The following is a 13398-nucleotide window of genomic DNA, read 5'->3' as shown; positions in this document are numbered from 1 at the left end:
ACCAATATGATTATGTAACTGGTCTACATAATATTATATAATACGGCTTTAGCTATCCACAAATATGATTATAAAAATACTGTTGATACGACAGTGCTTTCTAACGCCAACACAGTTAAATCATTTACGAATTGACAAAAACCGATCAAAAAATTAGATTAAGTTAAAAACGCCGAATCATGACAGTGGACAAGAACAAAAGAGGATACCAAAGTGATCTAATTATGGTTCTGTTCTCGAATAATCCTTAGTCTCTACAACAGATCGAAATGAGTCTTCGACAACATCACATAAAGCCATCAGATCGTCTAATCCTTTTTCTAAAGCCTGCACAGCGGTTACCTCGCCATATGTCTGGATACGCAAATTCATAGCTGCTTCGGAAGGATGTGGGATCGAATATCCGCAAAATTCTACTTCTGGACTAGATATTGTTAAAATAACGTGGGCAAATAGAGATAAAAACAAATAACGGTAACTCACTTTTTCATGATGATATACCGCAGGGCATTACCGAGTGTGTGGTCTTCCTGTAGAATTCTGAATGAGGCTGCCGTGCCGTCTTCCGAAGCTCCTGGAAGCTGCAACTGTTAGCGTAAACCAAGACAATAAAATCAATTTAGACAGACAATCTGGATTTTATTTGTATCTAATTCGCTGTCGAAAAACTCCTCTGCGTCTTGCATGACTGCATCATCCTTTATTTCCTCTAACGGTAAGTGTATATTCTCTTCCGCCGGAAACTCTGTTCCCTTATTCAAAGAAGACTGAGATTCCATTCCTGATATAACTTCTTTCGCCATAGTTCTATCTAATTATCTTCAATTCTAATCGATTGTGTGGAATCAATAGAAATCGTTCTTCATCTCCAGGTCATCAAAAGCTCGAAATTTTTCTGAACTGGGAAAGGAAGTGAGCCGCGCCATTAATAGTGATCACATGACTGAATTTTGGGAGTGTCTTGGTACCGGGAAGGAAGACTAATTTGGCCTAAGTTAAAGCGAAACTACCAGTTGTAAAGGCAATTAGCTAGTACTGGCCAAATTAGAGATTGCAGATAATAATTAAACTATACCAGAACATACGATAAGAATGGCTTCGCAATTTGCGCGACTAGCCTCAGACGAAGCAGATCTTTTCATACTCCCAGCGCTGGATGGAGCACGACAGGAAGATCTTCGAGATCCGGCGGCAATGAAGCGAAACATATCCCAGTATCTTTCACGAATTCCTGTTCAACAGAAAATATTCGGCGGTGTTGTTCTTGCGGTATTAGGAACGGCTGGCTTGTTAGTGCTGATTTTTCACCGTGCGATATTCGAATGGATGCAGTCATTTTGTGAGGCCTGGAGGTGAGCAGTGATGAGATCAGATGAGACTGCAAGCTAGACAAGATTTTGCTAATTTCTGGCAGCGAATTGCGCGGAGGAACGTTAATCCTGTTTCTTCTGATTCTGTTGACTAGTTTCCCACCATTCATGGGATATACGACTGTGATCACGGTACGTATTTTACTTTGAATCAAGATCCCGCATGCTGACGTATTCCCTTTAGCTGGCTGGCTTGGTTTACGGGCTCGAGAAGGGGTGGATTATCTCAGCACTCAGTACTGTGCTATCATCTTATTTGTGTTTTGTGTAAGTTTCGTTTTCTGCAAAGATTCTATTGAATCAATATTAATAGAACAGCGCTTGCCGCGCATATTTCTTTGATTTTGCACAACGTCTTGCTCACGGCAACCGGAATTTTGAAGCGCTGGCACTTACTTTAGAACATGGTGGTTTGAACTTGCTTTGGTTGATCCGCCTGTCACCGCTGCCGTTTTCATTCAGTAATGCAGCGCTATCGACGATCCATACGATTACACCACATAGTTTTGCAATTGCGACAGCATTGTCGACACCGAAAATCTTGATTCCGGTATTTATTGGGTCGCGACTACGAACTTTGGGCGACGACTCCGTCGATACGACAGCGAAGATCGTGAATGTTTTGTCGATAATTGTCAGTGGCGCGCTGGCTGCGGGCACCGGCTGGATCATTTATCACCGGACTACCCATCGAGCGCAGTTGCTTCAGGCTGAACTCGAACGAACTCGTGAATTACGTGCTGGAGCTGTGCAGTCTCCATTTGAAAGTGGCAGGCCTTCTTTGTCTTCCGAATTTGATATCAATGCCTATGGACAAGGACGACAGCTCTCATATTGCGATGAACCCAGAACAGATGGCACAGGATCTAGTACTGGTCGAGGCTCGACAAGTTTGCACGATTTTGGAGATACAGTCTCAACAGGCGATGCGGAAAGCCTGCATGATGCTTTCATTCCTAGCACTGATGTGAACATTAACAGTGTACCTGACCGTGGTAATTCTGACAGAGCGGATTTGCTTTGAGAATTTTTGGGTCCGTTTGTCTCCTATTTCAATAGATATTATGCTCTATCCCCTAGTTGTGATGTTATAGTAATTAAATCCACCACAGTGCAAATAGCAGTAAATGGATTCGCCGCACCGACTGATCAGAATACCGTCCTAGATTGATATTCGAGTACAGCCAGTCCTAAACCGGTCTAGGATACAGCAAGACCAAGAAGAGAATCTTCCACAATGTTTAGAATACAGACGCTAAACGGTGTGACAATCAATGTGTCTGAAAACGCAAACATCTCGCTGCCATTGCGTCGAGGGTCTGCGTTCGAGGCTGCGGAACGAGATAGGATAATGGCTCGGGAGCGGATGCGTAGACTACGACAGAAACGCAAGGAGGAAGGTAAATTTATATTACATTTGAGATTTTGAGAAATTTTTCGGCAAAGATAAAGAATTGTATATACTGATTGAGTCGGAATAGCGCTGTTGCTATCGTCACTACGGAAAATCTCGCCGTCGAATTCGGCTCTGTTCCACAGACATGCAATAACACCGTCCAAACAAACAACCGTCCGAGGAAGTAGATCAATGTCAACGTGGAAGACATATTTTACTGGGGACGAGATATCGAAACTACTCGAGTTAGGGGATAAGGGATGGGAATGGGGACGGATAGCGCTTCTTCTCAATGGACTTAAGACAGCTGAAGAAGTCAGACGCAAGTACGAGGAAATGAGAGGCTATTCAAGAGGAGTACACGGATAAAATGGAAATTAATGGCATGGATTTCTATACACAACACATATACATCTATAGGCAGGACTGGAAAGGATGGTACCAGATCAATATACGTTTTCCGGTTCCTCGTCCAGAATGTCGTCCCAACGATTCATTAATTTCTTGCGCTTAGCCTCAGTTTCATACGAGCCACCATTTTCACTGGGATTAGGTCGAGGACTAGCATCATTAATGACCGAAGTCATAGTATAATCCCACCCTGAAGTGAGTGTGGTGACCTGAGATGCACGCATGGTATTGGTGAGGAAAATCGACGAGATGGCCGAGGTACTATACAGAGGTTTTGTGTTTGTCGTCGTGATGGTCGTTCCCGGCTGCCGTTGCATAGGGGCATATTTTGTAAGCCAATCAGCCTGGCTTATATATGGGGTCGTGAAAATGTTACCCGAGGTGATCGCTGTCGTGGTAGTACTGGTGTCGTGCACCTCACGATCTGGTCCGTCGAGAGAGTCGCCATACGTCGGCTCCAGCGTTCCCGTCATCTCAGTAATCTGAAACCGGTCAGAGTAATTAATCACATATCCTCCGGAAGAAATTATGGAGGTCATCTGGAAATAGAAGTATCCACTCGCTGCCAGTGCAGCATCAACTGTGAACGAGTAAGTCCCGTCTAAGCTTGACAGAGTCTGGCTGTTGAAAATTGTGTATAAAGAGTCGATCGCATCATCAGGCCCAGTGCAAAGATTCAGAGTAGCTGTCGTCAGGTCAGAGTAGGCCGGATCCTCACCGGAACTTTCCCAGGTAATAGTGATCGCGGAGGATGCGCTATAAGAGTCAGCTTTCGCAGGCGTGACAAACGACACATCGGCCACAACTGCACGACAAACCAATAGAGCAAGTACAAGGAATTGCAGCATTACTGTGGCTATCGCGTTTATTGCTACTGTAATTGCTGTTGTTGGTGGTAATACTGTAGAGGAAACTGTAATCTCGAGCGATTTTACCGACCGCGCGGCAGATCAGACTATTGATAGATACGACCGAGCAAGGTTAAAAATATTTGGTGCTCTTTTAATACTCCTGTTGATGAGTATATTTGATATAATAGCGATTCCGTCCCGATATTCACTGATCTAAGCAGATAATAAATAAAAATTTAGAAATGAAGGCTGGAAAAAAGTTGCGGTTCTTTAGACGCGTAACGGGATTCTTGTAACTATCTTTGGACCTTCCAGTGATTCGTGGACATGTGATTTGAGCAAACACGCTAATGATTTTGCATATATGCTTTTGTAAAGCAGATTAATTCTCAAGCTTTATTTGATATTTCACTGTATATGTTTGGTATATGACTTAAAATAATATTAATAATAGTTCGGTAATTGATTGACTTGAATAAAATGATTTTTCTGAAAACATTATTGAATGTTATTGACAATTCGGTGCGGTGATGCTGATAGGTGTAGATATCTTTCTAACAGTTTTCAGGGTGCAGCAAGAGTCGAATGTGTTACTATACTTCGAAAAAACAACCGCAATTTTGCTCGAGTCGGTATGAGTGTGACTGAATGTATAGGCTATTTCGTGATAATTTGCTAACGACTATAGGCGATCGTATAGTGGTTGTTGTCCAAGAATTGCGAGGTGCACGACTCCTCTCACAGACTTCGGCGGCTAATCGTGTTCAGCGCGGTGATATTCGACATGCCGTCGTTGTCAGGACAAAGAAAGAGTGGCAGCGGCCGGATGGAACAGTCGTTCGGTTTGACGATAACGCATGTGTCTTGATCAATAAGCAAGGCGAGCCTGTCGGCTCTCGCATTATGGGAGTTGTTGCTCGTGAACTTGCTTCTGGATATTCAAAAATCGCTTCTCTTGCTCCTAAGCTGGTTTAGATTTTTTTCCGACTGGTTGAAATTTTGTTCTTATTTGGGTTGTCCTTTCCTCATCTACCATCATTATTCTCTAGGGTTGCATTATCTGTACATATCAAATTCATATTCTAATCCTACAGCTCCTATCGTACATGTATTCCATCCCAGGCTAATTAAATATTTTGTTGCAATTTGTACATACATAAAAGAGAACCTAATATGATATTAGTATAATCTTAGTGCAATGTCAGAATCAGTATTATACCATGTTCGTTTCTGCCTTTCGCTGCTGGCTCTGAAAAAATACAGCTTCTTTACCGTGACAACGAGGGCATTCCTTGTTTGACCGAGGCTGCAGATATTAGTCTCTTGTGCTTGCTTAATTTGATATTTGATGAAATCTTACCAATGTTGGATCTGAAGCTACGTCGAGAGTGACACCTGCTGTTTCACTTTGATCTGTTAGCCTGATCTAGAATTGGATTTTCGTCTGAGAGCTTTGAATATGACAATCATAATTAAACACACCTAACATCAGCTAAGATCTCGTTCCTATAAACTCGCGCATCAGAAGCAAGTTCTCTATAACTGCAATTTCGACAAGCATATAGTAATCGTTGGTTTTGTTCGTCGACTTTGGGATACAGCATGTTGTTGCTACCTTTGTTAGCTTTAATGAGATGTCGAGCTTGGCTTTATCCTACTTACCATTCTGCGCAAAACCTGAATGACGCCATATTTAATGCTTGTTGTGAGGATTTATAGATTTTATTTACAGATATAGAAATACAGCCAAGGATATTACCATAATATCGAATGGATAGAGAGTTTAAGCAAATAGCAATACTCTTGCGCCTTAAATATCACACGATTTTACACTTACTTTGAACCAAAAATTCTCGAGAATCCCGATTCTGTTCTATAATAAAATACGTTATTTTAACGCACTATCATATTGCTTTGCATTATTCCCACTAAATTTGCCTTGCTTCAATACTTCGGCATTCAAAACAAATCATAATGTCTGCTTCTCTCATTCGATACGCTGTTCGGACGGCTTCTCGTTCCAGTTTGAGGTAAGTATTCTCGAACCGGAATAATTCCAGTCCAAATGCCAACTCTACGCGCGAACAGATACTCGGCTTACAGCTCGATTCGTTTAAATAGCACAGAAGTTAGTGTCGATCCGAAAATTTCAAGCATAGTGGACCAAATTGCTGGATTGACTCTGCTGGAAACAGCGGACCTCGTGTCGCATCTCAAGACAAGGCTGAATATCCAAGATATTGCGATGCCTGTTGCAGCAGCTGCGCCAGCTGCTTCGGCTGCTGCTGCTGCTGCTGAGGCCGAGCCCGAAGTTGTCGAGAAAACGATGTTTAATGTCAAACTAGAGAGCTTTGAGGCAGCGTCGAAACCGAAGATTATTAAGGAAATCAAGGCTCTACTTGGTCTCAACCTGGTAGAATCCAAGAAATTCGTTGAGAGCGCTCCCAAAGTACTTAAGGAGAACCTTGTCAAGGAAGATGCGGAAAAACTTAAGGCTACCTTGGAAGGACTTGGTGCAAAAATTTCACTTGAATAGATGTCTGACTGGTTTTGTTGGAGTGGTTCTACTTAGTAGATCTCTGGGTTCTGCTCTTGTCTTATGTCTAGATTATGTATATATTGAACTACATTCTATTGATATTATATAACATATATAATATATTATTAATCCTACTCCGTACACGATAGCTGCATTAATTCGTTCTCCTCCTGCATTTTGTCATAATCATCTTCACCCAGATCGCTAGTTGTGTTCCAGTATTCTTCAAACTCGATTTGAAAAGCATCACCCGATGGAATAACCCAGATGTTTTCTCGTAGACGTTTATGCTTCAGTACATTAGTAGGAAACTCTTTAATTTGCAAATAGATTCAGTGTATACTCTTTCGCGGTCTTCATCCATACGTTCAAGAATTTCAATTCGGGTGAAATGAGCATTTGCTTTTTGTTGCCGACTGTTCGTTAGATTTTTTTTGTATGTATATAGTAATCGTATAGTGTCCATACTTAGAAATCTCCCTTTCATCTAAAATCGATTCTAAATCTGTGACTTCATCGTCGTTGATGATTGCCTTGCCTCGTAGATTTTCCAAAGCCTTGGTCGATCAATATCAACCTAAGGCCAATGACATTTCAAATATGTATATCAAACTACACACCTTTCTTGCAAGCGCAATATTTGCCTGAGAGCCTTGCGACTTCGGAACGACTTTCTCAAGAATATCTTTTAAGTCACGCTTGATCATCTGTACGTAATCATCTGCGCCAGAGCGAAGACTGCTTTCGCAAAGCGTTTCGAGAAAATATAATATATTTATTCTTGAATTAAGCGAAGACTGGAACGTTAGTTTATAAATTTCACTTCAAAATCATTTTAATCTTACCTGGTCTAATTCCTCGACAATACAAGAATATAGATCTTCGCTGAGATCTTGATATCTGATCGCGAACTGTGCGCACTTCATGGCCGACTGAACAGAGGCGTTGAGATGGCGTAAAAGTTCCGTAAATGTGAGTCTGGCTTCGAAAGCGTCTAACGGCATTTTTGCTGTAATTTTAGACTGGTTACCATCTTTAGGAAGATTGTAAAGTAATGTAATTGGATACTAGATATAATAAGACAAAAAATGATTCTGCGGCGGACATTCACATGCAACAGTAAGCTTATTATTACAACATCTAAGAAATCCTAACAAGTTATTAACTATTTACAAATCTACTTTTTTTTTCCAAGTCCAGAAGCGATATTCGTCGCCTCTTGGATTGACCGAGCAATCGTACTGCGGATCTTGCCGTCTTCCATTACCAGCAATCCTCCAATCGTGCATCCGCCTGGAGTAGACACGGAGTTACGGATTTGTGCAGGATGATTACCTTCGAGAACCATTCTTGCAGCTCCTTGCATGGCTAGCTAAGTTAGAGACTTTCTCATATGATATAGCTTTCGTATTATAGACTTACTCTGAGCTGCCAGTTCCTGGGCTACCGTAAACGGAAGACCCATCATTACTCCGCCATCCGTCATGGCCTCAAGCATGACGCACGCAAACGCTGGTCCGCTTCCACACAGAGCAGTGCACGCGTCGAAATGCTTTTCATCAAGAAAAACGGCCCTGCCAATCTGCGAAAATATCCACTGGACCAGCGGCTTGATGCTGGCAGGAGGAATAGAGGCTGATAAATCTGCGCTTGATGACGCTGGAGAGGGAGGGGATGGAAAGCAGATCACAGTCATACCTTGCCGGATCTGGATTGTTAATCATTCTGTAATTATCGAGGTCGTACGAACGACTCACCTTGCATGGTGTGTTCGGCATCGCTCTTAAAACAAGCGTATCGGGTCCAAGTATGTCCTGGATCTGGTTGATCGTCGTACCAGCCAAAACACTAATCAGAAGCTTTCCTCTGAATGCTTCCTTCATGGCCTTGGCCGTTAAGATTTCCTCACAGAGTTGCGGTTTACATCCCAGAACAACGACATCTGCGGCAGCAACAGCTGAAGCATGATCATGTAGAAAGACCTCCACTTTGTCGCCATATGTCTGCTTGATTCTGTCGGCAGACTCCGGTCGCTTAACACATGCGAGAAATCGCCCTGGAATTGCTACATCCGTTCCAGCCTCTGTCCTGGACGACAACAATGCAAGTGAGTCCAAAACCCCACTCAGAACGGCAGAACCCATGGTTCCACATGCCAACATACATAAGGTATAGTTAGTTTGAATTTGAAACTGCGCTGATGAGACAGTCATTATAATTCTTTGTCTGATTTTAAGCTTGAATATTCCAATACGAGGTCGGCCAAATTCTTCTTAAGAATTTTGTATTATTCCTGGCAATTATTAGCGAACACTGAAATAAAATCCTGTAATATATCGTACTATTTTAAGATTTATTGATATTGCTTTGAATAATTGTCTGTTAGCGTAAAGATAGCTTAAAAATGGATGAGGCGAAATTGTTCTCGACTATCCGAAGTTGGGAATTCTTGAGATCGTGATCAGCTATGATCGACTGGCAGTTTAGATTAAATTCAACTTACACTGTCAGTATCAGTACAAATAGTAATCTTAGTATTTAACAATATTGGTAATACTAGTCTATAGTTCTTCAATATCCAAGCGATGCCAGCAATCACAGATTCACAGGCAGATACGCCTGACTCTAGCGTGCTTCCTCAAGACGTCATCAGTCTTCTCCAATCGACAAGATATGTTAGTATTTCTAGACAAGGACCAGCCAATGTAATTTGGTGATGGAAAACTAACAGACTAGCTTCAACTCGGCACCTCATATCAAGATTATCCACACGTTAGTCTAATGAACTACACTTATATTCCTCCTGGAAGTGCTCTGCCATATGATGCGGAAGGCGTAATTGTCATGACGACCGAGCGACATACGAAGAAGTTCTTCAATATCACAGCGGTGCGTATTTTTATTTATTCAGAGATCTTTGCCCGTGATTAATTCAACACAATCAGAACCCTCGAGTCTCGATTCTGGTTCACGATTGGGTCTCGAAACAAGCAAATCCGACATCCACTAGCAGTCCGACTAGCGGACCGCAAGGTCTTTCCCAGCTTTTGCTCTCTATGAACCAGGCCGAGTTATCGAGCATTTCAGCAACCTTAAATGGAATAGCAAGGATTGTCACTAATCCTGACGAAGAAGCATTTTTCAAACAACGCCATTTGGCCTCAAACCCCGTCGACGCGCGAACGTTCATCGATGCCGACGATATTGCACTAATTGTTGTTAAGATATCGAGCGCTCGCGTTGCTGATGTCGAGAACAATGTCGTCAAGTAAGATATTTCCGTCTGTCCTTTATAAAATTCTAACAACATCCTTAGATGGAAGGAACCAGGGGCGGCGTCTACTCCTCTACCCGGCGGAGTTTATCAAAATGGTAACGGATATGCTTGATCTACATTGTATAAAAATAATCACTTTTCACTTCTCATCGCGTTTACATATGATTGGTCCATCTCCAACCCATCACTGTTGTCGCCTTCGTCGTCGTCCGAGTAACTCTGCGCCGGTCGAGCAGATCTTATCGACTGATAACTCTCATTTCCTGTTGGAAAACTTTCCATTTGACTACCCTCTGGTATCTCGTCATCGATGTCGCTCTCCCCGTAGATATCCGTCGGACCCTCAAGATCATCGTCTTGGTCGTCTACTTTCTTAAATGCCCGTAGCTCGTTCATTGTCATCGTTACCAGTGGACGGATTTCGTTCAGTTCCATAGCACCAACGTTATCCAGCTGCACATACACTGCGTCTAGCGCTCTCAGTCCTTCTCGGACCTTTGACTGCCGAATCTCTCGCAAGTCTCTTAACAAATTTCTAACTACATGCGGAGCACAGTCCAAATCATCGGCCGCACTGCTCAATATCAATTCTCCAATTTCGATCCAATTCCACGGTAGATCAGACGAGAACCGGTGCATGTCTCGCGCTTCCGAGTCGTACGCTTCTAGTAACCGCTTCTCGTTCAACCACTCGGGCATTATAATGTTGCACCGAGACTGCTTCTTCAAAATCATGGCTATCCATATCGGAACTTCTACCCGCCGCATCGTCCGTAAACTAGACATCTCTCCCTATACTGTTAGTCTGGAATTTGTGTAATCATCTTCGCCCCTACTCCTATCAACTCGATCGACGACACATTCTGCCGCGGAATTATTGTCACTACACTGTCTTCCGCCAAAAATGTTAGCTCAGACGGTGTGAAAGTGCCCATTTGCTTTTCGGGTAACGCCATGGCAAATTATTTACTGATTTGCCTCAATCTTGGATAGCTAGCATTCAAAATACTTGTGGTCGTTTTTCACGCGTCTTCACGCGTTAGGACTATTTCCCAAAGGACCCATTTTCCTGTTTAGGAAGTCTCATCAGTAAAACATCATTATATTTTGGCATTTCTACTTTCCCACAGTTACTAACATAAAGCCTGTATCTCCTGTGCAAACAATAAATTCATGCATACCAAGTCATTCTAAATTAACATACTCATACTCCTTATAATCAATCAAACAGCTATCATTATGTCATCATCAACACGCTGACATTTCAGATTTCAAATCCTCTCTTCTTTTATCAATCTCTTGCTGGACTCCCATTCACCATTACAGCCCCTATCGTACTCGTCTTGTATCCATTTGTATTTTGTTGGAATCTGAACGAAATCTTGCGAACAGCAGTCGTCTCCATCGCATGTCTAACTCCAATAGGAAATGTAAATGCCTGAATCTCAAATGGAAAATTCAGATCATATTCATATGTCCCAACTTTGACAAAATTCTTGGGTAATATGACGCGGCCATGATTTAACTTCATTTCGTTATATGAGAAATCTGCTACGGATAGTTCAGATAATGCCCGCTGAGTATCCACATCGCTAACTTCGACAAAAACCTCAAACTTCGTTGCTATCGCTCGTCCCTTGGATTTAGATAGTTCTTTCGGTAAATTAGCGATGGCTACTTGTTCTATATAAATTGGCTCCGATAAACAGATAGTTAGTGTGGCTTCATCACCCTGAAACAGCCAACCATTAGTTATGGCAAGCTCGTCTAATAGTGCCAATTCAAAGGTTCGTTCCTCCTGATTGCTCAATAAATTTAGAATCGGATGATAGTAGAATCGACTAGACAATTTTCTCTCACATAGTGTTTCGCTTGTCAGTTCTCTATCTGTCTGAGATCCCCGAATATTTGACCCATAGTTGCCTTTACTCAAGCTCTTGCTTGCAAATTTGGACAGCGCTCGTCCTAGACCAGAGAGAATTACTTCCCTAGTAAGCTCTGTTTGTTTAAAGCCAATTTGGAATATTTCATATAAAACAAGCGTGATTTTACGAGGAGGATCAACAAAATTGAGAACGATGTCACCAATATAGGAAGTGAGCTCTTGATTGACAAAATTGATAAATTCATCTCGATTGAGCACAGCGGCATTAACCGCAGACGATTCATAAAATTGCAAGTACTCGACAGCTCGAGCGTTCGTGTATAAATGTAACAACCAAAGTTCATTGAAAACTCCGTCGGCTATTTCCGTGCTAGGATAGTAACTATCAAAGAATTCTTTCGTTGCAACAAGGATATCAAGAGAGCTATCGAGATTCTCATGTTCTAAAAGGGAAGACTGAAAGCTTTGTAAAAAATTCGGATCAAGGAACAGAGCTTGGCTGTTTGGTAGTCGTCTAACAGCTATGTATTCGGGAAGAGCCTTTGCAAGACTTTTCAAAACACGGTCCTGTCCTCTCTTGACAAGAAGCATTGCAAACCCACTTGTCATTTGTTCTGTAGGGTGTACGGAATGTCTGTACGATTCTTGAATTGACTTAACAATATCAAAATATTCAGTCGACGTAGAGGAAAAATATTCCCCATATTCTTGTACAAGGAAACCAATATCGTCTAAATCAGCTTTGTGAGCTTGCTGATCAGCAGCAGAGAGAGCATTAAATTTAGCAATTCCTTGCTGCGTTGCTTCAATATAGTCCATCATTCTTCGGCGATGCCGCCAAAGCTCGAACGATGCAGAAGAAGAAGAGTTTAATAAAGTTTGTGCTTGGTATGAGCCCTTAAGACAGTTTGCCAAAGCTTTGACAGCTTTGTATCCGCTAGCATCAGAAAAGTGGGATACACAAACAGATTCTGAATCAGCAATCTGGGCAATATCTGTACGAAGGGCGGAGTCAAGTATACCCGCAAATTCAAGTCTATTTTGCAATAATGACAGGGCATTCCAAAAATCAGTAGAATTCTCGATTTTACATTCTTGGCATCCCAAGTAATGTTTTATACCACCTTTCAGCTGTGACAAATTGGAAACGTGAATAGCACCGGCAACAAGGTAAAGGATAAGAGCGAAGAAGGAAACCAAGAGAATCAAAACAAAACGGTTTCCCTGTCTATTTCTATTACAAATAGAGCTATGATAAGCTAAGGATATCAGTTGTTTATCGTTGTAGTTTGAAGGACGAACAAACCAGAAGCTGGGAAAACGAACGTCTCGGTGGAACAAGAATCGAGACTAAGCTGAGAAGAAGCAGAACATGAAACAGAACGCGTGGTATAACGATGAGGAGGAAGCTTGGCCTGCAAAAGATTGAGCGATTGGTGAGAATAGGTAGGAGTAGGAGATGAACGAAGGTTCATTTGAGCGCCACGGCGGATTCCCATAATGAAGCAAAATCAAAAATTCAATAGACTCAGAATGGAGATCAAAATTGGAATCAAGGGTGATGTATGAAGACAAATAAGACAAAAGACAGAAAGAAAGAGCAAGTCAAGGAATGAATATACTCAACAGGCGGCCACCATATGGCAATGTCGCACCAAATGGTAGTCCT

At 42.0% G+C, this 13398-nt stretch overlaps 11 protein-coding genes across 11 annotated transcripts; 4 read left to right on the top strand and 7 right to left on the bottom strand.

The window, feature by feature from the left end:
* Positions 1–21: 21 nt before the first annotated feature.
* V1516DRAFT_677691 (DNA-directed RNA polymerase) lies at positions 22–900 on the bottom strand. The gene is made up of 3 exons (XM_066922634.1): positions 630–900; positions 484–581; positions 22–424 (listed from the first exon to the last, which is right to left on the bottom strand). The coding sequence occupies exons 1-3, from the start codon at positions 801–803 to the stop codon at positions 223–225; spliced, it is 474 nt and encodes a 157-aa protein (XP_066777036.1). The 5' UTR covers positions 804–900; the 3' UTR covers positions 22–222.
* A 515-nt stretch (positions 901–1415) lies between these two features.
* On the top strand, positions 1416–2394 carry V1516DRAFT_626233 (uncharacterized protein; the record flags this gene model as incomplete). The annotated part of the gene is made up of 3 exons (XM_066919739.1): positions 1416–1502; positions 1555–1637; positions 1689–2394. Coding segments are annotated over 3 exons (876 nt in total), but the record flags the coding sequence as incomplete, so codon positions are not given.
* Positions 2395–3108: 714 nt separating this feature from the next.
* V1516DRAFT_677688 (uncharacterized protein) lies at positions 3109–4287 on the bottom strand. The gene has a single exon (XM_066922633.1). It carries the CDS (start codon positions 4023–4025, stop codon positions 3213–3215), a length of 813 nt encoding a protein of 270 aa, XP_066777034.1. The 5' UTR covers positions 4026–4287; the 3' UTR covers positions 3109–3212.
* Positions 4288–4423: 136 nt separating this feature from the next.
* On the top strand, positions 4424–5359 carry V1516DRAFT_692006 (mitochondrial 54S ribosomal protein uL14m). Its single transcript, XM_066923869.1, has 3 exons — positions 4424–4550; positions 4597–4660; positions 4717–5359. Exons 1-3 carry the CDS (start codon positions 4509–4511, stop codon positions 5001–5003), a joined length of 393 nt encoding a protein of 130 aa, XP_066777033.1. The 5' UTR covers positions 4424–4508; the 3' UTR covers positions 5004–5359.
* Positions 5079–5789, bottom strand: V1516DRAFT_677681 (uncharacterized protein). The gene is made up of 5 exons (XM_066922632.1): positions 5691–5789; positions 5511–5639; positions 5389–5434; positions 5248–5334; positions 5079–5196 (listed from the first exon to the last, which is right to left on the bottom strand). The coding sequence occupies exons 1-5, from the start codon at positions 5717–5719 to the stop codon at positions 5152–5154; spliced, it is 336 nt and encodes a 111-aa protein (XP_066777032.1). The 5' UTR covers positions 5720–5789; the 3' UTR covers positions 5079–5151.
* A 114-nt stretch (positions 5790–5903) lies between these two features.
* V1516DRAFT_653173 (mitochondrial 54S ribosomal protein bL12m) lies at positions 5904–6702 on the top strand. The gene is made up of 2 exons (XM_066920287.1): positions 5904–6058; positions 6117–6702. The coding sequence occupies exons 1-2, from the start codon at positions 6003–6005 to the stop codon at positions 6562–6564; spliced, it is 504 nt and encodes a 167-aa protein (XP_066777031.1). The 5' UTR covers positions 5904–6002; the 3' UTR covers positions 6565–6702.
* Positions 6653–7628, bottom strand: V1516DRAFT_677677 (CTD kinase subunit gamma CTK3-domain-containing protein). The gene is made up of 5 exons (XM_066922631.1): positions 7413–7628; positions 7188–7364; positions 7036–7124; positions 6911–6983; positions 6653–6857 (listed from the first exon to the last, which is right to left on the bottom strand). The coding sequence occupies exons 1-5, from the start codon at positions 7569–7571 to the stop codon at positions 6699–6701; spliced, it is 657 nt and encodes a 218-aa protein (XP_066777030.1). The 5' UTR covers positions 7572–7628; the 3' UTR covers positions 6653–6698.
* Positions 7629–7744: 116 nt separating this feature from the next.
* On the bottom strand, positions 7745–8729 carry V1516DRAFT_696445 (pyrroline-5-carboxylate reductase dimerization-domain-containing protein; the record flags this gene model as incomplete). Its single annotated transcript, XM_066924038.1, has 3 exons — positions 7745–7935; positions 7990–8275; positions 8325–8729. The coding sequence occupies 3 exons, from the start codon at positions 8727–8729 to the stop codon at positions 7745–7747; spliced, it is 882 nt and encodes a 293-aa protein (XP_066777029.1).
* A 315-nt stretch (positions 8730–9044) lies between these two features.
* On the top strand, positions 9045–9997 carry V1516DRAFT_677670 (uncharacterized protein). Its single transcript, XM_066922630.1, has 4 exons — positions 9045–9242; positions 9304–9456; positions 9513–9835; positions 9884–9997. The coding sequence occupies exons 1-4, from the start codon at positions 9153–9155 to the stop codon at positions 9954–9956; spliced, it is 639 nt and encodes a 212-aa protein (XP_066777028.1). The 5' UTR covers positions 9045–9152; the 3' UTR covers positions 9957–9997.
* On the bottom strand, positions 9628–10929 carry V1516DRAFT_677668 (uncharacterized protein). The gene is made up of 2 exons (XM_066922629.1): positions 10681–10929; positions 9628–10636 (listed from the first exon to the last, which is right to left on the bottom strand). Exons 1-2 carry the CDS (start codon positions 10798–10800, stop codon positions 9977–9979), a joined length of 780 nt encoding a protein of 259 aa, XP_066777027.1. The 5' UTR covers positions 10801–10929; the 3' UTR covers positions 9628–9976.
* Positions 10930–11135: 206 nt separating this feature from the next.
* V1516DRAFT_686441 (uncharacterized protein) lies at positions 11136–13228 on the bottom strand (the record flags this gene model as incomplete). The annotated part of the gene is made up of 2 exons (XM_066923662.1): positions 11136–12988; positions 13036–13228. The coding sequence occupies 2 exons, from the start codon at positions 13226–13228 to the stop codon at positions 11136–11138; spliced, it is 2046 nt and encodes a 681-aa protein (XP_066777026.1).
* Positions 13229–13398: the final 170 nt, after the last annotated feature.

The sequence above is a fragment of the Lipomyces oligophaga genome (genome assembly GCF_038497815.1).
Source record: "Lipomyces oligophaga strain CBS 7107 unplaced genomic scaffold V1516scaffold_5, whole genome shotgun sequence".
Classification (NCBI taxonomy): domain Eukaryota; kingdom Fungi; phylum Ascomycota; class Lipomycetes; order Lipomycetales; family Lipomycetaceae; genus Lipomyces; species [Lipomyces] oligophaga.
The sequence above is the reverse complement of the archived record's forward strand: the minus strand, read 5'-3'. Positions and strand labels throughout refer to the sequence as shown.